The following is a 26,309-nucleotide window of genomic DNA, read 5'->3' on the forward strand; positions in this document are numbered from 1 at the left end:
CGTAGGAAGTAGTTCCTAAACTTTCTTTAGTGGCGGGGTTGTATTTGTTATGGCACAATTTTTGGGTACATATAATATATTGAACAACTTTTATAGGGAGGGTAGAATGGAAAAAGAACAGCAATTTCACCATTCTTATTTTAGTTTTGTTTTTACTTTGCGGTATAAATGAAATTTTACCTTTTTGTTCTACAGGTCGTTACATTTACGGCGATACAAAATTTGGAAAGGTTTTGTTTTACTATTTTAGTACAATAGAGCTTATATATAATTAGACTTTTTTATTAACACATGCTGAGCCAGCACTTTTTTTTTTTTATATACATACGACGGAGCTGTTTGAGACCTTATTTTTTTGTGGAACGGGTTGTAGTTTCAATTTGGTAACGTTTTGATGTACTTTTTTTTTTTAAGATACTTTTTATTGTTTTTTTGTTTTTTTTGGAATGTGAGGCGACCAAAAAAAGAGCCATTCCTTTATTTGTAATTTTTTTGTTTATGCCGTTCACCATGTGGGATAAATAAAGTTTTATTTTTATAGTACGGTTCATTACGGATGCAGCAATACCAATTATGTAAAATCCCTTTATAAAATCATTGCGGTTTCGCGGTCGCTATTGACTGTATTCTAAAGGGTTAAACGGCTGGGATCGAAGATATCTCTGAGCCTTACCATTAGAACTGGGTGTCGGTTGTATAATACGTCTATAGTAATCCTGTGCCTGCACAAACCCTGCGTTGTACTATTGCGTTGGTTTGTGTTGACTCCCTTGCTGCCGCAACAAAATAGTACGTATCAGGGTGGAAAGCTGTTAAGGTGGGCATATAATCAAACCAATGTACCCTAAAAAAAGGCATCTACAAAATGCCTTATTACGTTAACATGCAATTTGTAGCCACTTTCATTGCCTCAACTATCCAGCTGATTTTGTCAGTGCAGCAACAGGGTAGCTGTGTCTTTTAGCACCCCTCAACTAATTTGCAACACTGTAAGTTCTCTCTGTGATCCTGATTTTGAAAGTTTTATATACAGACAGATGCCTGTGTCACGAAACTCGCGCTGTTTATGCAGAAATTCAAAAGGCAGCAGCATTTATAAATTGCTGCTACAGCCGATAAGGCCCCACGCACACGACCGTAGAATTCATCTGTAATTTCAGACCCATTCACTTTTATTGCTTACGGACACCTTCCCATATATTAACGGGAAGGTGTCCATGTCGTAGAAACCTTCCGGAAAAGATAGGACATGTCCTATTATTTTTTATTTTTTTTTACAGACCGTGCTCCTATACTTTATAATGGGAGCATGATCTGCAAATGCGGACAACTGTCCGTGGCCGTCCTTGCCCGTAAACACAGACCATGATTACGCGCACGGTCATGTACATGGGGCTTGACTCTGTTAAATACAGTCTTAAAGAGGTTATCCAGTGAAAGAAAATTGATTGCCAATCCTCAGAATAGGCCATCAATATCTGATCGATGAGAGTTCAACTCTCAGCACCCGCCCCGATCAGCTGTTTGAAGGGGCCCGGCCAGCGTTACAAGAGATGAAGGGTTGCTGGAGTACTGTTGCACCTACAAACATCTAATCGGCAGGGGTGCCTTGAGTCCGACCCCCACCAATCAGATATTGATGGCCTATCCTGAGAATAGGCCATCAATTATGTTTTACCTGACAACCCTTCAATGAATAAGAGTGCTAAAAAAAAATATTTAATCCTTAACAATCACTTTAATTGTATGTGTGGAGTTTTTTAATTTTCTTAGATCTTTTATTTAAATCTTAATTTTTTTTAAATATTTGGAGAAAAATTATACATTTTAAATGCAATAAAAAAACAGAGGTATAACAGAGCTTAAAGTAAATGTTCAAATATTAATATTGGAAAGGTTTTCAAGAATTTATTTTGCCTATATTATTATTTTTTTTTATTAGGTAATTTCAGAAGCTCATTAGAAAATTCCTTTGCTTCCGGAGTTGGCTGGCTGATTACATTCTGTGCTGACAGTGGAGGTAATATTATCGCTTCATACAATATGCAGTAGTAATGGTGTTTCCAGTTTCACTGGTTATATCGTTTTTATATAATTGCAGTTCTCCGGCACATGAGTGTATTTTAGTTCTATAGAAGTCGTATAATTACAGAAGCCTCTGTATAGCTCCTGCATTATGGATAGACATGAATACATGCATTCATGCAGTATTTACTTGTCTTGCACCTTATGGAAAAATAAACTGTGCAGACCGTATGTGTAGAAGATTCTCACAGCAACCAGTTACACTGTTGATTTTATAACCAGTAGCCAGAAAATAAAAGATTAATATGATTGGTGAAAGGTAGGAGCGGAGGTACGAGTAATCCCCAGTTTATGATTCTTGGTTACCTACACAGCTCCGTAAGTGGTGGGATTGTCACATGTGACATGATGGCCTTATATAAAAACTAGTGCAGGCAAAGTGCCTATTACAAACACAGAATGGAAGTGCGCCCATTTTAGATAAGTTAAGTGCTATGAACACCTTTTGAAGCAACATATTGTTGTTTTTTTTAATGCATGTTTTAAGTGATTTGCAACAACTTTTAAATTGAATTTGATTATAAATTTTGGTTACTTTTTAAGATACCCCTTGTATGTATCCTGTATACATTCTGTATCATTCTGTTCAAGCCGATTCCGTCAGGGCAGCTGATCTGATGGCTCAGCCCAAAAATCTGGTCAGAGACACACAGGATCCTGCTTATAGCTATGACAAATGTGTGTTAATAAAAGTCAATTTAAAAGTTGTTGCAAATCACTTAAAACATTGATTTATTCAAATTTTTTTATTTATATATATATATATATATATATATATATATATTTCTTCAAAGGTGTACATAGCCTTTAATGCTGGACAGTCTGTTTTGAAGCAACACTTGGCCTACCCAGCTTCATTTGAATTATACTGCCAGTCAGTATACACAGGGAAATAATGCAAGAAAGTCAAAACCCCAGGGGGTGATAGATGTCATTTTGAAAGCATGGTCTATGGAGAAGAAATAAGGACTGCTGGTTGGGTCTGGGATTTGGATTTCTCTTCTATACAAAATGCAATGTTTTATCATCAGAATTCTTGCAGTGTCCATAAATACACGTTGTGTTCAGTAATGGATTGTCAGGGAGTCATTATCTTAAGATTACCTTTTATGAAGCAAATCTCTTGTCACTTGATGATGTTGCACGCGAGCTTAGGTGATTATCTGGAATCAATGTTGGTTGCTAATGTAAAACTTTATTTGAGGCTGTAGATAAAGCAAGTCCAGTTAATTAATCTGCCAGTGTATTTCAGCAAGGTCTTCGTGTTTTTCCATATGATGAAAATGCATATAGCGTCCTGCACTCTAAACAGATCTCATTACTTTTATTACAGACTGCTTGTCCACGCAGACACGGTTAAGGCTTGCCGGCATGCTTGTAAGTAGCTCTACAGATTTGCAAACATTTTTAAATCTGCATTATGCTGGAATCGCACATACAGTTTTTAAAGGGGGTATTCCAGTCCTAAGAAATTGATGGCCTATCCTCAGAATAGGCCATCAATGCCTGATCGATAGGAGTATCCTCGCCGATCAGCTGATTTGAAGGGGTCGCGGCGCTCATACGGGCGCTGACTCCCCATCATTCCTTACTGGCTCATTCTGTGAGTCGCCGACACACTTGTAGCGACGGTTCACAGTATTGCATCCTTCTCCCATTCACTTAAATGGGAGAAGGCTATAATACTTTGAACCTTCGCTAGAAATGTGTGTTGGTGATTCACAGTACAAGCAGATAAGGAATAAAGGGAAAGCAGTGCTTGTACGAGGGCTGTGGCCCCTTCAGAACAGCTGAATGGCAGGAGTGCCGGAAGTCGGACCCCCACCGATCAGATATTGATGGTCTATTCTGAGGATAGATAATCCATTTCTTTGGACTGGAAAACCCCTTTAATGAAGTTTTGAAAGCATTTTATTGAACTAAAGCCAGAAGTGGATCCAAAATGGATAGGAAAGGTATAAGAGAAAGACTTAAATGTCTTTCTTTTGTATCCACTCCTCTGCATCAAAAACTGCATGTCTGAATCCACCCTTTCATTAGAACATGTTCTGCTGTGTGGAGGTTTGTAAAAATGAATGCAAGGAAAAAGTGCAGTATTTGCACTCCAAACCACCCCTCTATCAGCCAGAGCAGAGAGACAATGCAAAAGTGTATTTAAATGTATGGCTGACCGCAGCTTCCCCGGCCGATTGCGTGGGGTATCTGGACCTGTGGTGATCGCCAGACCATTTTCAGCGTGAAAAGCGTTTGTCCTGATGAGACAAATTCAAAGGCATCAATTCATTATCATTAATATTCACAACCAATAGTGGCATAAATCATCCCACATTCCAAGCTTCGTTTTTGTACATTATAAACCTACATAGAACCTCAAAAAAAACAAAGAAAAAAGGTGTTCCCCACAATACAAGTAGACCACTTAAAAGCGCAGGGCACACAGCACCCAAAGAAATATATATAACTCCCAAGTATTGTTAAAAAAATATAGAAATCTTTATTACATGATAAATATTAACAATACATGTCAAAAAATATATATGGAAGAAGCTGATAAAGTCATACACGGAGGAGATATCAGTTAGGTAAGGTGTTAAAATACCTAAGGGTTAACAGAACATCCCATCTCAAAATGGCGTTACCATTCCATACAAAAACCGCACCACTAATGCATCAAAAGAGCAAAAAATGCGACAATGCTTCTTCTATATATATTTTTTGATACCATGTATAGTTAATATTTATCATGTAATAAAGATTTCTATATTTTTTGCAATACTTGGGAGTTATATATATTTCTTTGGGTGCTATGTTCCCTGTGCTTTTTTGCTTTTAGGTTGTCTATTTATAATTTATATTTATAATACAAAACGTTTTCTCTCAATGACAAACTATTTAACATGTTAAAGATCTCTTATTTTACTTAAGCCATTTTTTGTCTGTATAAACCAATCCAAGTTGCCTGGGGTTAGTCGGACATAATCGTTTCATAACCTACACTGTCATTAGCAAAAAATATATATATATTTTTTTTAATTAAATAGTTTTTAATTACAAAGTAACCCCAGTGGGAATTATTTTTGTTCAGAAATTGGCTTTACTTGTACTCTCTCTAAGCACAGTGTTAAATGTGTGCGCGCAGTTTTAGTTCCGTAATACAGTTTTGCTCTTTGCGTGAATTAGGATGGACTTGTGAGTGTGGGATGGATGGACTGTAGCACTCAGGCTGACCTCTGTGACAACTTGGAAATCACAACAAGCAGTACGGCTTATTTCCCACCTGGATCCGGTCTAGCTGACACACAAAAAAGTGATGTTCTGGTAATTATTTCATTGCTTTTTTTCTTTTATTTTTGTTGAAACTGCTATATATATATATATGTATGTAATAACACTTTTTCTTTGTTTAGTTCTTTAATTCTTTAGACGCCAAAGAAATTTACGGAGAGGTGATGGAACATCTTCCAGATTTGGAGATGCTTTCTCCAGATTCCTTAAAGGTAAGCAGAGGTGCATTGTTAAGATGCCAGTTATGGAACCACCGGAATGGGTTAGTCCCATCACAGAAAGTGATGGCTTATTGCTAAGATATGTCATCACTTTGTGATCGGTGGGGGTATGACTGCCGGGGCTCCCATCAATCCTGAGAATGAAAGGACTGCAGTCCTACTTTAGCGATTAGGGACGTCAAAGTTTTTCCCGATACAGCGGCGCCCCCCCTGGCGTCGGCTGAGCAGGGAACTACAGCACCGCTCCATTCACTTCCTAGTTTTGTGTAGCTTTTGATTATTGTAAATAAGGGGTCAGCAACTGGTGCCACAGCCGGCTCGTGGGGCATGGTTGTCTGGCACACTTCCCTCTCTTGGTGTCCAGAGCCATTGTGACCTTGGCGACACTGAACACTGGGAGATAGAGCGGCGCTTCATTACGCGCTTGGCGGCTCTGATCACCAGGACAGAGAGCAGTGCTTCATTGTGTTTGTTGCTGCTGAACACTTGGCAAGCACACAATGCAGCACTGCTGTCTCTTCTGGTGTTTAACGTCCTCAAGCGCAAAATGAAGCTTTGCTCTGTCCTGGTGATCAGCGCCGCAAGGACAGAGTTCAGTAACCGCTCTGTAAAAGAAAAAGTTAGCAAAAGTTGTTAGCTCTCTCCTGACTGAACCCCCCCAAAGTTGGTGTTTAGTAGCCGCGGTCTCACCTATGTGCAGTGTCCACAACCTGGTATTCAGGAGTCACGGCCTCTCCTATGTCTTGTGTTTTAGTAGCTACGGTCTCTCCTTTGTGCACACCCCCAGCAGGTGTGTAGTAGTCTCGTATGCACCACAGATGCCGTACAAAAAAAGGTTGCCTACCCCTGGAGTAAATTATGGGATTTTTAACATATTGACTACAAATCTAAGTAGCCAGCCTCAAGCATTTAAGGGGAACCTGTCGTGTAAAATGCAGTCCAATCGGCAGGCAGTGTGTTATAGATCAGTAGGTCATGAGCTGATGGTTATATGGTTTTGTGGTACATTATTCAGTATAACTTGTAATGTATTGATCTAGACTTCTGCTCAATGTGAGCTTAGGAGTCCAGTGGGCGGGCTAACTCAATGATTAACTGTTTTCCCTCTATGCACACTCATACAGGGAAGGCTGCCAATCATTGAGAAGGACCACCCACTAAAGCTCAGATAATTTACAAGTTATATTGAATATTTCCCCACAAAATTGTATAGCAATCTGCTCCGCTCCCCCTACTCTATAGCATGCTACCTGCAGATTGGACTGCATTTTCAATGTGACCAGTTCATTTTAATTGGCCTGTACTTCTGTTTTGTCGCAGTAGTTAATTATTATTGCTTTTATGATTGAAGCATTACATGTAGTGATGTATTGTTTTATATACCTCTGTTTTATGTGACCCAGATACAGTATCATAGTAAAAAAAAAAAAAAGATTTGTGCTAGGGGAAGACTGTCAAAAAGCGGACTGACTTTGGGCATTGTGTTGTGTATACCAGGAACTGGGCAAACTGGCATGAAAAAATGGCACCGCTCCTTTCATATTCTGTATACTCTTAATTTATAATTGTATACTATAGGTCTCAGGAGTCGTGTCTTAAAGGGCTTATCTAATAATATAACCTGTATATTTTATTTGCTCATGCATAGAGCGCATTATGCCCTTTATGCAAAGTAATAAGAACCCTGTAGTCTCGGGAGATGAATATTTCTTCAGCATATTGCTTTCTTCCTGGACACAGCAGAAATACACAGAGAAGCTTCTGCCTGGCATCAAGCATGCTGTATAATTTTTATCACCATAGACCAGAAGTCCTATAGACTTTGTGACGTACCAGGCACTGTATTAACGGTGCCGGCCTTTGGGTTCTCCACAACCCCTGTGGAAGTGGACTCCCCAGATGGAATGGCACCGGAGGCTTGAAACCACAATCAATCTTAATATTGTATAGCAGTATTATTTAGACATTGCATAGCACTGTTATTAGATTACTTGTATGGAGCGGTTTGCTCACTGAACATTGGTATTATTTGAGTATTGTGTGGTGGTTTTTACTAAAAATTAACTGCACTTTCATCAAACTTTTGATATGTCATAGAAGACATATCAAAAGTTTGGATCGTTGGGGGTCTGGGTGCTGAAACCCCCAACGTTGCTGAAACGAAGGTGCAGAAACGCTCAACTGGGCGCCCTGCACCTCTGGCTGTGATTGGTGCTCCCTGTCAAGCTGAAGATGGCTTACATAGCTGTTCTATGAGAGCCGTCTTTAGCCTGAGAATAAGCGCTGATCACAGACGAAGGAACAAAGCTCTCAGCTTAGCGCTTCTACACCTTCAATTCAGCAACGCTGGGGGTCTCCGCACCCAGACCCCCACTGAGCCATACTTTTGATATGTCTCTGACATATCAAAAGTTTGATGAAAGTGTAGTTCCTATTTAAGAATTTTAGGCACTGCCACTGATGCACTGTGCAATTAATTTATTTTTGAGGCATAAAGTGGTTACGGCAGTGTATAGCATTGTTATTCACGCAACTGTATGGAATTTTTTGACTAGTGACAAACTATTTTTTTGGGCACCATACCGTATGGGGCTTATATTTAGGCACTGTATGTGACTGTACACCATATGGGGGGGGGGGGCACCATTAGAAGGTACTTCACGGGGCATCATCCAGTGTATGAATCATAGACAAATTCTCTCTCTAAGCATTTGACATGGCAAATAGAATATCCCAAGAGTAACGCAAAATGTAATGGACTTTCTCTGTGAACATTATATATTCATCAATTTGACAAAGATGTAAAACAGGTTGAAGATGCCAAGTAATGAACATATTTTGTACCATATTTTGATATCCATTGAATGCTCTCTAGTAAGAAGTAATTTGCGTGTATATCTTGTCAGTTTTATATTGTATAATATGAGACCGAAATCTGACAGGAATTTTCCTCCCCCCTTTTTTTTTTTTTTTTTTTTAAGGACAGATTAACATATCACCGATGGCTTATATTCTTCACTTATGGACATGATCGAGCGTTTTATCTCCCAGAATTCAAGAAGCTGAATGTTTTAATGCACGGTGATCATGTTCAGGTAAATGATCTCTCACATAAGTGACATCAAATTGTGGTTTGGTTAAAGGGCTTGTCTGTCCAACCCCATGAAATGTTTTTAAAAAAAAATGGGTGCAATGGTGTAAAATAAACAAAGAAGTTAATGATTATAATCGTTTAGAATCGTTCTTTCCTTGTTGTAATTACAATGAGTTCTCTCCATTCACTGATTTCCCAGTGAGCTTGTGCTTAAAGGGGCTTTCCGGGACTTTTATATCAATGGCCTGTTCTTAGAATAGGCTATTAATATCTGAATGGTTGGGGTTCCGACTACCGGTATCCCCACCGATCAGCTAATTAGAGGGGCCGCTGGGTCATCCTAGTTTACTAGGTATAACGGCATACATACACACACGTATCAGCTAAGCCTGCTATTGCTGTTCAGTCGTATGCACTTGAATGAGACCAGTACTGAAATCCAAGGCACAGCTGCTATGGATGTGTATGGCACCGTGCATGGTAAACTACGAAGAAGCCACAGCGGTCGTCGTTCATTTAGCTGATCGGTGCCCGGAGTCTGACCCCTACCGATCTGATATGATAACCTATCCTAAGGATAGGCCATCAATATAAAAGTCCTGGAGAACCTCTTTAAACACTGCAACCAGTCAGAACAAGCACAGGAGCAGTGTAAAGCATGGAGGTGGAAGGGTGCAGCATTCTGAACTCCTCATGTTACTTAAAGAGACTCTGTCACCACATTATAAGTGCCCTTTCTCCTACATAAGGAGATCGGCGCTATAATGTAGGTGACAGTAATGTTTTTTATTTAAAAAAACGATCTTTTTTCACAACGTTCGGAGCGATTAAAGTTTATGCTAATGAGCTTTCTTAATGCCCAAGTGGGCGTACTTTTACTTTCGACCAAGTGGGCGTTGTACAGAGGAGTGTATGACTCTGACCAATCGGCATCATGCACTCCTCTCCATTCATTTACACTGCACTAGCGATATAGATATATCGCTATGTGCAGCCTCATACACAAGCCCTAACATTACTACAGTGTCCTGATAATGAATACACATGAAATCCAGCCTGGACGTCATGTGTACTCAGAATCCTGACACTTCTGAACCTTTTTTTGTGAGATTTCATGTGTATTCATTATCAGGACACTAGTAATGTTAGGGCTTGTGTATGTAGCTGCACATAGTGATATAACTATATCGCTAGTGCAGTGTAAATGAATGGAGAGGAGTGCATGATGCAGATTGGTCAGCGTCATGCACTCCTCTGTACAACGCCCACTTGGTCGAAAGTAAAAGTACGCCCACTTGGGCATTAAGAAAGCTCATTAGCATAAACCAAAATCGCTCCTAACATTGTGAAAATAGATCGTCTTTTTAAATAAAAAGCATTACTGTCACCTACATTACAGCGCCCATCTCCTTATATAGGAGACAGGGCACTTATAATGTGGTGACAGAGCCTCTTTAACAGGTTCCCGACCGCTGGCCGTAAATATACGGCCAGCGGTCAGGGTCTCTAAAGTCCGGCGTATAGTATATATACGGCCGCACTTCAGAGACTGTGCACGCGCGATCGCGTGCACACCGCTCTATGCCCTGGCTGTTGCTAACAGCCATGGGCACTGGGCAGAATGTCAGGGGTCAATCTTTTGGCCCCTGAACATGTGATCGCTGTGACAACCAATCACAGCGATCACATGCATTTCTGCATAGAAAACAGTGTGCACGCGATCGCGTGCACACAGCCCTGTGCCCTCGCTGTTACCAACAGCTCTGGGCACTGGGCAGAGTATCAGGGACCAATCTGATGGTCCCTGAACATGTGGTCGCTGTGACAACCAATCACAGCGATCACATGCATTCCTGCTTATAAAACAGTGTGCACGCGATCGCGTGCACACAGCCCTGTGCCCACGCTGTTACCAACAGCTCTGGGCACTGGGCAGAGTATCAGGGACCAATCTGATGGTCCCTGATCATGTGGTCGCTGTGAAAACCTATCACAGCGACCACATTTGTTTTATTTTGACTTTTCTGGCAGTAAATCTCCTGCCTCTTTTCTTCTCCTCAAACATTGTTTCAGTTTGAGGAGAAGTAGAGACTCGGGAGAATTGCTGCCAGAAGATTACAGTTACAAAAAAATACAGTTACACTCTAAAACATTCTCTGTATAGATAGATTTCTATCTATCTATACAATCTATCTATCCATCTATCTTTTTTTCTATCTATCTACCTTTCTTTCTTTTATTCTATTAGAATAGGCAGGTAGGGAGTATATAATTATATATATATCCACATATATATAATATATATAGCAATAGCGGTTTATTTTTTTGTTAGCGGTAGTGTAGATATATATAGCAGTTAGTTTGTGTGTTTTATAAAAAAAATACAAATTTGTTTAGTTAGTGTTAGTTACGTTATGGCGAGGAAGTTGTTTAGCGCCAAGGAGGCATACGCCATGCTGTGGTCTGAGTCGGAGACCGCATCAGAGATGGCGTCCGAGATGGAACCTGTTTTGGGCAGTGACGATGACAGCGTCACTTCAGGTTCATCTTCAGGGGACGTTGTCCCTGATGCAGTCGAAACTGCAGAACATGAAAGCGCAGGGCCAAGTAGCGCTGTAGCACGGGACAGCCTGGTCCCTCCAGTCCAGGCTCTTGTATGGGCACCTGCCCCATCTTTTGGGCCTAGAATCCACGGATTTACGGCCACTCCTGGCATAACCGTGGACAATACAAATTTTGTCCAAATGGATTACTTCCATTTATTTATAACGGACGACATCCTAAATCAGATTGTCCACGAAACAAATTTATATGCCACGCAATATATAAGGCAGAAACCTTCATCCACCCATGCCAGAGATTGGACGCCCACCAATTTGCAGGAATTAAAAAATTTTTTGGGGCTCACCCTAAATATGGGTATTGTCAAAAAGCCCTCCATTAGGTCTTACTGGTCAACAAGACCCGCCCAAGCCACCCCAGTATATTCTGCAGTAATGCCCAGGTCTCGTTATGAGACAATAATGAGGTTCCTCCACTTCAATGACAACGCACAGGCCCCCCCAAGTACCGATGCAAACCGGGATCGGTTGTTCAAAATAAGACCGCTAATAAATTCCCTGAATAATTTTATTTCTGCAACTCTACACCCCTGAGCAGAATGTAAGTGTGGACGAATCCCTCCTCAACTTTCATGGCAGACTTAGCTTTCGCCAATATCTACCTTCCAAAAGGGCAAGATATGGCGTTAAGCTCTACAAATTGTGTGAAAGCGGGTCAGGATATACCACCGCCTTCAGGATTTATGAAGGGCGGGACCGCACAATAAATGTTCCTGGATGCCCCCCTGATCTTTCCACCAGCAGTAAGATTGTGTGGGAGATAATGCAGCCTCTGCTTCACAAGGGGCACCACCTGTACTGTGATAATTTTTATTCGAGTGTGCCCCTGTTTAGGCATTTGCATGCTGCAAGGACTGGGGCATGTGGTACCATGCGCAAAAACCGAATTGGTTTTCCACAGCAATTAGTGGGGAAGCGCATGGTAAAGGGGGACTCCTGTGCTTATGCATCTGAAGAATTGCTGGCGGTCAAGTTCAGGGATCGCAAAGATGTGTATGTGCTAAGCACGATTCATACCGCAGGAACAGTGGCAGTGAGGGAAAGGGGGGCAACATCGGACAAGCACAAACCAGTGAGCGTGTCCGAATATAACAAGTACATGGGGGGGGTGGATTTAAGCGACCAGGTTTTACAGCCCTATTTAGTAAAACGCAAAACTAAAACCTGGTACAAAAAGGTGGCCATTTATTTGTTACAGGTGGCCATCCACAACTCATTTGTGCTCTATAAAAAAAACAGAGGCAGAGACACATACCTGGATTTCCAGGAAAAAATTATTGAAGGCCTCGTTTTTGATGTTCAGGACACCCGAGAATGCCCCCAGTCTGAGGATGTCACGCGACTGACTGAAAGACACTTCATCAGTCGGATTCCCCCAACACCAACCAGAAGCAACCCCCAGAAAAAGTGCCGCGTCTGCAGAAAAGACGGGCACCGCAAAGATTCCCGATATTTATGTCCCTCACAACCAGGCCTGTGCATTGAGCCATGTTTTAAAAAATACCACACTGTTCTGAATTATTAGATTTTAGTTAATTTGTTGAAAATATATTTGCCCTACATTACGTTTTTATTTTTCCCCTGATTTTACTCCAAGGGTGAGGGAGGGAATGGGTGGGGGGTGGATGTCATGTTTGATGTTTTCTAAAGTTCATCTGCTGGAGAGCTCCATTTGCATTAACATGCAATTTCTTATTTTAGAAAACCCCAAAAAATAAATTCCCATTATACCCCTAGATGAATATTTTGAGATTTCTGCTTCAAGAGCAGATATTTTGGAAGTGTTAGGCTATGTTCACACGGGGTCTTTTGCCGAGTTTTTTGACGCGGAAACCGCGTCGCAAAACTCGGCAGAAACGGCCCGAGAACGCCTCCCATTGATTTCAATGGGAGGCGTCGGCGTCTTTTTCCCGCGAGCAGTAAAACTGCCTCGCGGGAAAAAGAAGCGACATGCCCTATCTTCGGGCGCTTCCGCCTCCGACCTCCCATTGACTTCAATGGGAGGCAGGAGAAAGCGTGTTTTCTGCCCGCGGCGCTCAATGGCCGCGGGCGAAAAACGGCGCGATCATTGCTATTCACACGGAGTATTTTGGGGGAGGAATATCTGCCTCAAAATTCCGTTTGGAGCTTTGAGGCAGATATTCCTCCCCCAAAATACTCCGTGTGAACATAGCCTCATAGAAACTCTGTTGAGTTTTGTAAAACCAGCTTTGAAAAAAAGCGATTTGTGAAATAATCTTCTTCTATCCTCCGCCCTCCTACATCTCTATGTGATAAATAAGGCCACATATTTGGTATCCCAGTGCACGGGAGAAGTGGCAGAATGTGAACGGAGATTAATTTTGACCGTGGTCTATACCGTGTGTGAAAAATGCTGGTATAAACTGACGCATTTGCTAAAAAATTGCTAATTTTATTTTGATCCATCTTATTCAAGAAACTTTCAGAAGAAAACTGGACTGTCTAAAAATATGATAAACCCCTTGAAGGAAACCTTGTGGGGTCTACTTGTGTGAATGAAGTCATTTATGGGGTGTTTCTAATGTTTCAGCAGCATTAGGCCCCCCAGAAAACAGTATACGGCTATAAAATCAAATGCAGAATTCCTGGACCAAAAAGACTCCTTTTATGCCAAGCCCTGGCACATGCCCGCACAGTGAATAAGGCACACATATTTGGTATCCCCATGCACGGGAGAAGTGGAAGAATGTGAAAGGAGATGAATTTTGTCCGTGGACTATACCGTGTGTGAAAAATACTAGCCTAAACTGACGCATTTGCTAAAAAAGTGCTGATTTTATTTTGTTCCATCTTATTCAAGAAACTTTCAGAAGAAAACTGGACTTGCTAAAAATATGATAAACCCCTTGAAGGAAACCTTGTGGGGTCTACTTGTGTGAATGAAGTCATTTATGGGGTGTTTCTAATGTTTCAGCAGCATTAGGCCCCCCAGAAAACAGTATACGGCTATAATATCAAATGCAAAATTCCTGGACCGAAAAGGCCAAAAAGCCTCCTTTTATGCCAAGCCCTGGCACATGCCCGCACAGCGAATAAGGCACACATATTTGGTATCCCCATGCACGGGAGAAGTGGAAGAACGTGAAAGGAGATGAATTTTGGCCGTGGTCTATACCGTGTGTGAAAAATGCTAGCATAAACCGACGCAATTGTTAAATTCTTGCATTTTTTTCCAATTTTGCCCACTTTAGAGAAGAAAAAAAAAATGATATATACTGACAAATGCCACTAAAACAAAGCCCTATCTGTCCTTTAAAAAGAGTGTAAAATTCAAAGATGAACTTTATTCACCTGCTGAGTTATAGTCATCTAAAGAAGCGCATAGCAAAATTGTGAAATTTGCTCTGGTCATTTAGCTGTAAAACAGCCTAGTCCTTAACCGGTTAAGGTGGATTTCAGAGCAACTGCAATTAGGCAATGCAGCTACTGATTATATAACTCTGAGGTGGAGATGGAGATAAAAGAAAAAAAAAGTCAAGCAGATGACAATGGTGAAAATAAATAGGCATTAAAGAGGCTCTGTCACCAGATTTTGCAACCCCTATCTACTATTGCAGCAGATAGGCGCTGCAATGTAGATAAGAGTAACGTTTTTATTTAAAAAAAACTAGCATTTTTGGCCAAGTTATGACCATTTTTGTATTTATGCAAATGAGGCTTGCAAAAGTCCAAGTGGGCGTGTTTAAAGTAAAAGTCCAAGTGGGCGTGTATTATGTGCGTACATCGGGGCGTTTTTACTACTTTTACTAGCTGGGCGTTCTGACGAGAAGTATCATCTGCACTTCTCTTCAGAACGCCCAGCTTCTGGCAGTGCAGACACAGCCGTGTTCTCGAGAGATCACGCTGTGATGTCACTCACAGGTCCTGCATCGTGTCAGACGAGTGAGGACACATCGGCACCAGAGGCTACAGATGATTCTGCAGCAGCATCGGCGTTTGCAGGTAAGTCGATGTAGCTACTTACCTGCAAACGCTGATGCTGCTGCAGAATCAACTGTAGCCTCTGGTGCCGATGTGGCCGACACGATGCAGGACCTGGGGCAGGAAGTGAGTGACGTCACAGCGTGATCTCTCGAGAACACGCTGTGTGTCTGCACTGCCAGAAGCTGGGCGTTCTGAAGAGAAGTGGATGATACTTCTCGTCAGAACGCCCAGCTAGTAAAAGTAGTAAAAACGCCCCGATGTACGCACATAATACACGCCCAGTTGTACTTTTACGTTTAAACACGCCCACTTGGACTTTTGCAAGCCTCATTTGCATAAATACAAAAATGGTCATAACTTGGCCAAAAATGCTCGTTTTTTAAAAATAAAAACGTTACTGTAATCTACATTGCAGCGCCTATCTGCTGCAATAGCAGATAGGGGTTGCAAAATCTGGTGACAGAGCCTCTAAGTATTTCACATAGGTAGTGACCTCATAACTAGACTTTATTTTTTTTTTTCTAATTAACTATATTTATTTTAACTTTTGTCTTTTTAAAAGGTTGGACGTTTTGACTGCCAGACCAATCCATCAACCTGCAGTTCCTTATATATTCACAAGCCTTGTGTGGCAGCATTTAAAGGGAAAGGCATCAATGACTTTGAAATCCATCATGGTAAGAATACGTGGAAAATGTTGGATTAACTTTGAGAATAATCGCTATTATCGTTCTTATCAGATTATCTTTTTTTTTTCCTGATCTCAAACACCTTTTCATTTTTATTGTTTTTTTTTATTTATTTTTTTAGATAGGAATGTTTCCATTAGTCCGCTTTTACCACTTGGAGTTGATGTGAGCATCCTTCTCTAATAAGTTTGTACCTGCATATGGAATTTTGCACCAATGCAGAAGTGTTGGAGTTCTATATCCTTTTATATGTTTTTTTTCAGTGTTGGGGTATGTTCACACGACTGCGTCCGTAACGGCCGAAATTACGGGGCTGTTTTCAGGAGAAAACATGCCCGTCATTTCAGCCGTAACGGCATGTGCAGGCGCTTGAACGCCGCGTCCATTACGGACGTAATTGGCGCTGCTTTTCATTGGAGTCAATGAATAACGGCTCCAATTACGCCCCAAGAAGTGACAGGTCACTTCTTTGACGCGGGCGTCTATTTACGCGCCGTCTTTTGACAGCGGCGCGTAAATATACGCCTCGTGTGAACAGACAAACGTCAGCCCATTGCCTTCAATGGGCAGATGTTTGTCAACGCATTCAAGCCATAATTTCGGACGTAATTCGGGGGTTAATACGCCCGATTTACGTCCGTAATTAGTGTGTGTGAACATACCCTTACGGATAAGGCCCCGTTCACATCGAGTTTGTACTATCCGTGGAGCGTATACGTTTTTTAAAATAAAAACATGGACCATTGAAAACATATACAAACGTGTACCATTTTGTGTTTACATCTGTTTTTTTTATAGCGTGTACGTTTACTGTATACTCGTACGTTGGTATACATTTCTGTCCATTACTTTTCTAAAAAAAAATCTATACTTTTTTTTTTTAAAGTGAACAATGATAGAAACCCCCACCCCAAGAAAATGATAGATTTACTGTATGTAAACCGACACAAACGTATAGAATTATGTTTGCATACGTCATCCATTGAGATCAATCCTAAAAAAAAATATACCTTTTTCTGAATTACAAAATAGCGTAGCAGACTACACTTTTCAGTACTGTCAAAAAAACCAGTATCCCAACTTAAACCATGACAAACATAGACCAAACGGATGCTATTTTGGTTTACGTTTGACCCATTATAGTCCTATGTATACGCCTAGGATAGCACAAACGCGATGTGAATGGGGCCTAACCTATATGTTTTACAGTGTTGCACATATTTTATATCCACGTATTCTATTGTAATTTAGGCCTTGGTGTAAACCCTTTAAGAAAATATTACATCTAGTATAGCATTTATCTCAGAAATGGCGGTTATAAATTAAGATCAATGTTGTTAGAACCGGTGTGTGTAGTTTGCCTTCAAAGACTCATTGGCTGAAAACAATGGTGTCCGTTTTAGATGTGGGTTTTTCTCACAAGGGAACAAAGTCAGGACTGAGAACATAACATAAGGATGCTTCAACCACTGCCACTGTAATATCATCACATTATATCGTCCATATTACGGCCACAATGGGACAGGATCCTGTGGTGATCGAAGTTGAGTACAGTAGAACCATATACTATACACATACTACATTCCAAGTAGTATAGACTTTTAAAGTCACTTTTTGTAATTTTTTATTTTTTATGAAGTTTATATTTTGGGTTGGTTATTTGTGTTTGCTTTAGTCGAGAATGTTGGAATTGTGTAATTACAAGAATTTTTATATTCTTTTGTTTAAAGGAAAAACAAATGTTTATGAGTTGGTGACCTTTGCAAAAGAAAGTGTAAATTCCCATGTAAGTACACTGGGACCGAAGAACTTCCCTGGAAATGAGAGAGAGCCATGGCTGGTGGACTTCTTTGCTCCTGTGAGTAGCAGTTATTTTTTGCAGAGTATTTGGCGTAGCAGGCTTTGTTGCAAATCGGCATGTTAGACAGCTGGTTATTACTAATACAAAAAAAAAAAAATCCTAGGCAACTTTAATTGAAAGAGGCTTTGCCACCACATTATAAGTGCCCTATCTTGTACATGATGTGATCGGCGCTGTAATGTAGATTACAGCAGTGTGTTTTATTTCGAAAAAGGATCATTTTTGACGGAGTTATGACCTATTTTAGCTTATGCTAGTGAGTTTCTTAATGGACAACTGGGCGTGTTTTACTTTTTGGCCAAGTGGGCATTGTACAGAGGAGTGTATGACGCTGACCAATCAGTCACCAATCAGTGTCATACACTACTCTCCATTCATTTACACAGCACATAGCGATATAGATATATCACTATGTGCAGCCACATACACTAACGTTACTGCAATGTCCTGACAATGAATATACATTACCTCCAGCCAGGACGTGATGTCTATTGAGAATCCTGACACTTCACTAACGTTTCTGTGAGATTTACAGCAAGGCCAGCGTAATCTCACAAGATTACGCTGTAAACGGTCATTTAAAACTAGATTACATTTGCCTTGCTGGAAATCTCACACAAACGTTAGCGAAGTGTCAGGATTGTGAATAGACATCACGTCCTGGCTGGAGGTAATGTATTTTCACTGTCAGGACACTTGAGTGATTTTCATTCCTAGTATTGCTATGAATGAAATCCGCAATGAAAATCTGCTACATTCCCACAACATATAGGGCATGCTGCGAATTTAAAAGTCTGCAGCATGCCTACAATCAATAGCAAAGTGTAGAATACGTGATGTGTGAGCATAGCCTGATACTCTCAGCAATGGTTGGACATGTCAGTATATATGGACAAGTCCAATTGAGAAGAGGAATGGTAACACCCGGTTGTCAATTTATTAATGCATTTCCAGGAGGATTAACAGAGCGACAGCACAACGCAGGGTTTTAATACAAGATTCTTCAGCATTGTAATTTCATGGGGAATACAAGTATTTTCTAAAATAGACATGTCAGGAGAGATAACAGGTCCTCTTTAAACCAACTATGTAATGTCAATATATGTAATTTTATTTATTTCTTTAATGTGAAGTGGTGCCCTCCATGTAGAGCGTTGCTGCCAGAATTGAGGAAAGCATCAAAGCGAGTGTTTGGTCATGTGCGGTTTGGCACTTTAGATTGCACAATTCATGAAGGTCTCTGCAATATGGTAAGTGGATTATTAAATATATGGTTGAAGTGCAGTGGCGCTAAATCATGCAATATAGAATATAGTTTGCGTTATAAAATGCTACATTTTATTGTTAACTATTCATGTCCACCTTCAGTTAAAGGGGTTGTCCCACAAAACACATGTATCCACAGGATATGGGATACATGTGCGATCGCTCGGGGTCTGACTGCTGGGACCCCCCCAGCGATAAGGTGAACAGGGAACCCAAAGCCCCCCAAAGTTCTCCATAAGAAGCTTGGGGCTTCCGTGGTCTGTGTCCGGCTTCTCCATAGAAATGAATGGAGCTGGTCGCAATTGTGCACATGCGTGATCGGTGTTCCATTCATTTCTATGGAGCTGCCGGACACAAACCCCGGAATTCCCATGGTTCTCATGGAGTACTTCGGAGGACTTTCGGTCCCCCCGTTCTCCTTATCACTGGGGGTCCCAGCGGCCGGGCCCCCAGCGATCGCACATTTATCCCCTATCCTGTGGATGGGGATACATGTGTTTTGTGGGACAACCCCTTTAAATGTTTCTTTCCTTTCCCTTACAGCATAACATAAGAGCTTACCCTACAACAGTGGTATTCAACCAGTCTAATATTCATGAGTACGAGGGACATCACAGTGCGGAACAAATCTTGGAGTTCATAGAGGTACTTTATATTTTACAGTTTAAGCTGTTGAGCTATTAAACATTTGTGTTCTTACTACATACAGTACGTATGATAGATATTTATGTTTAGTAGTCCTTAAAGTTGGTTGAGAGAAATATGCTGAATATCCATGTCACAATTTGTGAGATGGCATTGCTAAAGGTTGTAATAATTCAAATGGACCGGAGAGCTGCGGAGTACCTGGACCTCTGCAAAACCTCCAACCCAGTTCTTACGCTACTGTACCTCCTTTTTAGATTTTCATGCAGCATTGGTAAGAATTAGAGGACAAGGGGGCACACGTGCAAATTGGAGGGAGGAAGACTAAAATGTAACACAAGAAAAAAATATTTTTCAGAAAGGATAATCGTTCCATGGAACAGTGTTTCAGCAGCTTTTACAGGGACACATACTGCTAAAGCATTCAAGAATGCTTGGGACAGATATACATATATACATCAAAATATATATATATATATATATATATATATATATATATAACAAAAATGGCAGACTAGATGGACCTTTAGGTACTTTTCTGCCATTAAATTCTATGCTTCTGTATTTCAATGTCATGCACCTGGCAGCGCATCGTGAAAAGACTCTACGGAGCAGTAGTCACTTTGTGGGCCCGTAAGGTGACTCCATACAACACTATATCATGGTGATATTCTACCTTCGTAATAAAGCATTTGATGGCATATGCTATGATTTTTTTATCTGTCTGATTTACATACAATTTGACTGAAAAAAAAACAAAAAAACACTGTATGCATACAGACGTACATCATGACACCATACACTTCTATGTGTGCCGTATTTTGGCTCCATACAACTCGGAGGGTGCACAGAGATGTATTATGGGCAGGTGCATGTGGCCGTACTGTGAGCATTTTATAACGTTACTTTGACGTGTACCAAAATAAGATTTGCCTGGATTTTTTTATAAATATGGAAGGGTGAGTAGATTTTTATATGTGCATTTTTCTCTTGTAGAGGGTAGAACTATCACTTGAAAGTGCTTATTGGATTAGTAAAGATTACTTGAAAAGGTCACATCTACGTCGTCGTATTAGGGAGCATGTTGGAGATATTATTCATGGTAGGGACACCCCAATATCTAAGCACGTGCATGCAAAACACCAAGGCCAGGCAGCAGTGTTAAAATTTCAAGCAATTGAACTTGTCAGACCCCCCAAAAGAGGAGGGGACTGGGATAACCTGATTTTACGGAAAGAAGCGCAGTGGATCCATAGACTGGAATGCATACAGCCACTAGGTCTAAATGAGCAGACTAACTATACATGTTTTATTTAAAATGTGTGTTACCATCCCCCTATAGGTGTTTTACCTCGGGGTGGATGAGCGTTTATCTACATTTGTGCATTACTTATTTGAGATGGCTATACTTATTAGCCAACATACAAAGAGATCGTTTTGTCAGTTTTTCTAAAGAATAGGGACTTTGGCAATTTCATCCACCTCATATGTGTTTTTTCTCTTGAGTTGTTTTGTGAGGTTGCCCACTTGCGGTGGTACACTGTGCCGCAAGATATACCTACAATACATTATCTTTTAGCGCTTACCTCCTCGTGTTTGGCAGTTCGGGCGACACGTCCTTGGCTTCCACTGCGCCTGCGCGTTCGGCTTGATGCGGCCGATGATGACCCCTGGCTGTCAGCTGACGGCGGGGGGTCACATGGGCAGGTGTCACGAATCGAGAGGGTGTTGTGATTGGTCAATTCATGTTTTGCCGCCGTATACGATGGGTGGAGTTTAGCGTTTATAGTAACCTAGCGCCTGCTATGGAGTATGCCGTTGACATCGATACGTGCATCTTCCCGTGACGCACAGCGGAATATCCGCTGTTGAATACTAATATCGCTGGTGATGAGGCCAGAGTTACTAAGATACGGACCCCTGAGGATGAGTATCTGAAACGCGTAGGGTCGTTTAATGTTTAAGGAACGTGTGCATTGGGGACAATATATTGTGTGAAACCCAGCGTTAGGAGATCCGTAATTGTCGGATACCTATGCTACAATTAGGGCTTGTACTACTGTTGTGCTCTGGGTATGTGCTGATTCCTACAATTATCGTTTATACACAGAGATATAGGTATCATAATAACTCAGTGTTTTCTTTGTTTAATACATTTTTTAAAATTTTCACGGTGGGGCTTATGTCACAGTGGTGTGTTACCCCTGTTTTTAAACTAGTTACTATTAAAGATATCTTTTTACTCAGTTGTCATTTCAGTGAACCTTATAATTAAAATTCTTTATATTGTGGGAGCACAATTAGATTCTATCTAACTATACAGTGAAACTAAAGGTCACATCTAGCCCTCAAATTTCCAAACAAGTACTGTATTAAAGCTCAGTCTCCTAGTTCTGGCACGTTAATTTACACATGGCACATCCATACTGGCTGCAAATTGGACTGGAAATGTGGGATATAAGTGCAGAGAGCTATGGAAATATCTCATCCTTAGTGAAGTCTTCTTGGACGAGCCCCAAGTAAACTACGACTGACCAAGGCAAATTTAGGACTTCATTTTAACTTAGTTTATATTAGCTAAAATACTCAACAAACCTCTTCTAACATTTTTGAAACTTTTTTCATTATGAAAACATATTTATGAATAACTGAAGCATATCACAGGATATATTGGAAGCTGAGCTGTACTTACTGAACACCTCTACTCATTCCATAAACTGCCATAATACCTGTACAACATACTAAAATATTTTTGCTTTGTTCACTGCAAAGATTCAAGACGTTCTCTTTATGCTTTGTTGAACTTGAGAATTTGAAATCCTTCTCTTAACATTTAGGATCTTCGCAATCCTTCTGTTGTCACTCTCACACCCACAAACTTTAAGGAACTGGTAAAAGAACGGAGTCGGGATGAAATCTGGATGGTGGATTATTATGCTCCCTGGTGTGGACCATGTCAAGCCCTGATTCCCGAGTGGAAACGCATGGCTCGGGTACATGATACAGTCTTATTTGTGTTTTGTGATCCTGATAGTAGTATTTGTTTTACACACTTTGGCTTGGTTCAGGGAGTGATTATGGTCTTTTTTTGTGAGTTACAACATGTCATATGTATGTGCAGGGTCAGTAACTGGGCAGATATGGAGCAGCAGTTGCCAGAAAGAATCATACACAGATGTGGAGAAAACATACCAACTATATGCCCCCTGCTTTATCAACCTAGGCCCCCACACCTGGGAATCTGTCCCTTTTTATAGACGGATGTATCATAATTGTGAATTACATTTTTCTTTTTTATTATGCAATATCAATTTATTGCAAAAGGTTTTTCTTTATTTCAGCATTTAAGTGGGTTGATCAATGTTGGAAGCGTTGACTGTCAGAAATACAGTTCACTTTGCAGTAAGGAATATGTCCAAGCATATCCAGAAATAAGACTTTACCCAGCAAACCGGGACAATCCTAGTTATTACCAGTGAGTATAACAGTCATGTTCTGTATATATAGTGTATTGTGCTTCACAGTGGAATTGTCCCATATAGTTACTGTATATACTCCCTTTTATTTTAGTGCTTATAACGGCTGGCAGAGGGATTCCTATTCGATCAAAAGCTGGGGACTTTCGTGAGTAGTTATTTGTAGTTTTATGTTTAATTCAATATTATAATGTTATATATTTATTTATATCAGAAATGGGTTTTAATATAATTTCCCAACCGCAGCAGTTTAAGTTGGTTTATATGGTTACATTTACTCTATTAGAACTATCCTAGAAACATTGAGCAAAATGTGAAAAGTGATTCTGTCTTTTCACTCTATTTCAAGCAGTTGTCCAGTTTGCACAATTTTTTTTTTGTTAGAAGGGCCTCTCCTGGGACACCCAGCATTCAGCTTTAATGTGATCTATTTCACTGCAGCGCTACTACAGGGGAAATGAAGCATTACACAGTTCTCACTGAAATCAATGGGATGTCAGCGTACTGCATGTATGTGGCGAGTCATCCAGAGCAAGATACGCGACTATGGATAGTAGTAGATAGTCCTGACGAGGGGTCCCTTATATTAACTCAGAATTCCTAGTAGGGTATTTGAAAATGTTTTTTTTGTAAACCAGGCAACCACTTTTAAACTAGTCTGGAAAACAAAGTCGGGCTTTCATCGATTTTTATTGATAACAAAGCCAATTTTTCAGTAAGATAGTTTTGATATGTGAGGCTCACACTGACCCAAAAATGTTTAGCTGTTTTGAAGGAAGGATCAGACACGTGAGTGATCAGACACGTGAGTGATCTGGATCCCCAGACTCTTTTGGAAATCCAGGGGTTTTATTCTCCATACTAATTAAAGGAGAACTACCTGAAGTGTTCTAAAAAAAAAAAAAAGGTCCTTTAGTCTGCACTCGAACGTCAATACGTGTTTTTAATAGATTCCTTATCTGTTTCATCAGTGCTTGAATTTACAAGCCAAAATCCTGCAGCTCCTATGACACCAGTTTGTGCTCAAGCTTTTTGTTTTTTGGGTTATTTTCTGTCCTTGGGAAGTATTTTATGTTTGTTTTTCTCTCCATCTCAACAGATTCTTGCCGAAAATGGCTACTGAACTTACCCCTGAAAGTTTCAATGAGAAAGTCTTAGAGGGCAAAGATCACTGGATTTTGGATTTCTACGCTCCATGGTGCGGTCCATGTAGGAGCTTTGCACCGGAATTTGAGTTTGTGGCCAGAGTAAGTAGTCAGCAACTTTAGGTGTTTGGATCATCAATATATGAGAATTGAATAACCAGTCTATAGTGGTTAAACAATACAACTTTTTATATGGTTTTATTTTGCTCTAATCAACAAAATTCTTAGAATGACATTTTGTAGGAAACCGGAATTGGATTTAGTTGCTTTTCCCTTGTAATATAGCCCTGCTGCTTTAGGAGAAAAGCTGAAGGGGCCTCGGCTCTCTCTTCTCCAGAATATACTCCATAACATTACAAGACCAGAATATCCACTTAATTGACCCGTTATGAGTTACCACCTTGTGCCACTTTCTACTTGTGCCACTTGCTAACCTTCGTTGAACATTGTACATTCACTACCACTTCACTTCTATTGCCTGTTTAACTGAATGTATGTTGTATACAGAGAGATCTTGTATATAGCCAACATGAAATCTTTTTTTTATCTTGTTGCATGCACAGATCTAATTCCCTTTACGTGTTTTGCCCAAATGTAGCGGCAGCCTTTTATGTGATGGAATAGAAAAACTGTTCGCTCGCTTTATCTCACCTCTTCTGAAAGATGACTTTTTTGCATTTTTATAGCTTCTAAAAGGTAAAGTAAAAGCTGGAAAAGTGGACTGCCAAGCTTATGGACACATTTGCCAGTCAGCAGGCATCCGAGCATACCCTACTGTGAAACTTTACCTTAACATGGGATCTAAAAAGGTATTTCTTCATTTTATTTACTTATACACCTACATGTTGTATATGCTCAAGCACATTTGCAATGGTTATAGGATGTCGGCTGTAAACAGCGTATCTCGCATGCTATCCTGTTTCTGTAACCGCCATTCACTACTATGAGAGTTACGGAAACGGCGTAGTTCAGCGAACTACGCTGTTTTCTTATATGATCGGAAATCACAAGCGTCAGCGGGAACACAGAAAGCTAGAATGGGGTTTAAGGTGGGACCCGCATCTATCTGTCATTTATGGCATATCCTGAGGATATGCCATAAATGTCCCTGATGGGCAAACCCCTATAACACCTATGACGTGGTCTTCGTTCATGGTGCATGAGTTTAATATTTTTTTAATCCATCAACCGTGCTTAGTTCACTGCTGTATATAGGAAAGTTAACTTCATAGCTATTCTAAAATTCTTATAATTTGCAAATGTGTTGATCTGGAGATTTGACTCCTATTTTCTCTTGTACAGAGAAATGCGGAAGGTGAACACGTGGATACAAGAGATGCCAAAGAAATAGTGAAGATGATAACCACAAGACTAGGATTTCTGCAGAAGCAAAATAAGCCATCTCCGAAGGTAAACCTATTGTTCGCTTACAAATTCTGCAGCTTTAATTCTTAGGTACCAATCACACAAATCGGATTTGGCACAAATTTCGGTTTGGATTCCACACTAAAACCTGCATAAAACACAATTAAAATCCACATAACATACACGTGAATGGGGTTTCCGGAAATCCCGTTAACATGCTGCTGAAAATTTCTGCACAGATTTTTGTCCGCAACACGGAAAAAAAATCGGCCACGAAAATATGTACCATTCTACTTCTTTCTGTGGATTTTGCACAGAAAATTAAAAGATAAGACCCATTGAATTGGCCCCATCCATGGCAGAAATGCCTCAGATTTCTTCTGCGGATCATGCAGGTGTAATCCATAGCGTAGGCTATATTTACACGCAGCAGGTTTTGGGCAGAAATGTCTGAAACCTCTGCAGAAATCCATATTCATGCTGCAGAAACAACCCTATTCCGATAAATGGAACGTATTTCTAGAACTTTCTGCAACAAATCTATCGTATTTGAATATATCCTAATGGACATCTGGTCCCTGAAATCAGTATATTAGATTTCGACCTTATAT

The 26,309-nt window shown here is 40.4% G+C and overlaps 1 protein-coding gene across 1 annotated transcript in view; it reads left to right on the forward strand.

The window, feature by feature from the left end:
- DNAJC10 (DnaJ heat shock protein family (Hsp40) member C10) overlaps positions 1-26,309 on the forward strand; it is a 46,939-nt gene that overhangs the window by 17,681 nt on the left and 2,949 nt on the right. Inside the window, exons 8-22 of the mRNA XM_075831159.1 lie at positions 1,943-2,020; positions 3,419-3,462; positions 5,266-5,403; positions 5,493-5,582; positions 8,573-8,686; positions 15,814-15,928; positions 17,671-17,798; positions 18,935-19,051; positions 19,611-19,712; positions 22,550-22,705; positions 23,054-23,187; positions 23,283-23,336; positions 24,288-24,435; positions 25,020-25,142; positions 25,636-25,743. Coding sequence (XP_075687274.1) covers positions 1,943-2,020; positions 3,419-3,462; positions 5,266-5,403; positions 5,493-5,582; positions 8,573-8,686; positions 15,814-15,928; positions 17,671-17,798; positions 18,935-19,051; positions 19,611-19,712; positions 22,550-22,705; positions 23,054-23,187; positions 23,283-23,336; positions 24,288-24,435; positions 25,020-25,142; positions 25,636-25,743 — 1,649 coding nt within the window. The remainder of the gene's footprint in view (positions 1-1,942; positions 2,021-3,418; positions 3,463-5,265; positions 5,404-5,492; positions 5,583-8,572; positions 8,687-15,813; positions 15,929-17,670; positions 17,799-18,934; positions 19,052-19,610; positions 19,713-22,549; positions 22,706-23,053; positions 23,188-23,282; positions 23,337-24,287; positions 24,436-25,019; positions 25,143-25,635; positions 25,744-26,309) is intronic.

Source organism: Rhinoderma darwinii, chromosome 6, assembly GCF_050947455.1.
Source record: "Rhinoderma darwinii isolate aRhiDar2 chromosome 6, aRhiDar2.hap1, whole genome shotgun sequence".
Lineage (NCBI taxonomy): Eukaryota > Metazoa > Chordata > Amphibia > Anura > Rhinodermatidae > Rhinoderma > Rhinoderma darwinii.